General features: G+C 36.7%; 1 protein-coding gene across 1 annotated transcript in view; it reads left to right on the top strand.

Annotated features, from left to right (window-relative positions):
• EMH_0041620 (glutaminyl-tRNA synthetase, putative) overlaps window positions 1-185 on the top strand; it is a gene marked incomplete at both ends in the record, with an annotated part of 1,904 nt that extends 1,719 nt beyond the window's left edge. Inside the window, 2 exons of the mRNA XM_013495643.1 lie at window positions 32-73; window positions 160-185. Coding sequence (XP_013351097.1) covers window positions 32-73; window positions 160-185 — 68 coding nt within the window. The remainder of the gene's footprint in view (window positions 1-31; window positions 74-159) is intronic.
• Between the last annotated feature and the right edge of the window lie 316 nt (window positions 186-501).

Here is a 501-nt window from a genome sequence, read left to right as displayed (position 1 = left end):
TTTTTTTTTTTTTTTTTTTTTTTTTTTTCAGGGGACAAATGGGTGATATACCCAATGTATGACTTTGCTCACGGTCAGAGTGACTCAATAGAGAAGATAACACATTCTATTTGTACATTAGAGTTTGAGTTGAATAGGGTTTTATATGAGTGGTTTCAGGATGCACTAGACATCACCAGAACTAAACAAATTGAATTTGCGAGGCTTAATGTTACTTATACTGTTATGAGCAAAAGGTAAGCCAAGCGGGGACGGGGAGAGGGTTTATTAGGGTTTAGGGTTTATTAGGGTTTATTAGGGTTTATTAGGGTTTATTAGGGTTTATTAGGGTTTATTAGGGTTTATTAGGGTTTATTAGGGCTTATTAGGGTTTAGGGTTTATGAGGGTTTGAGAGGGTTTATGAGGGTTTAAGAGGGTTTATGAGGGTTTATGAGGGTTTATGAGGGTTTAGGGTTTATGCTGTTAACTCTGGTGAACGAGAAACTTGTTGAGGGATGGAA

The sequence above is a fragment of the Eimeria mitis genome, genomic scaffold (genome assembly GCF_000499745.2).
Source record: "Eimeria mitis Houghton genomic scaffold, Emh_scaff1678, whole genome shotgun sequence".
Classification (NCBI taxonomy): Eukaryota; Apicomplexa; class Conoidasida; order Eucoccidiorida; family Eimeriidae; genus Eimeria; species Eimeria mitis.
Note: the sequence above shows the minus strand (reverse complement) of the source record. Positions and strands in the feature narration are given on the sequence as shown.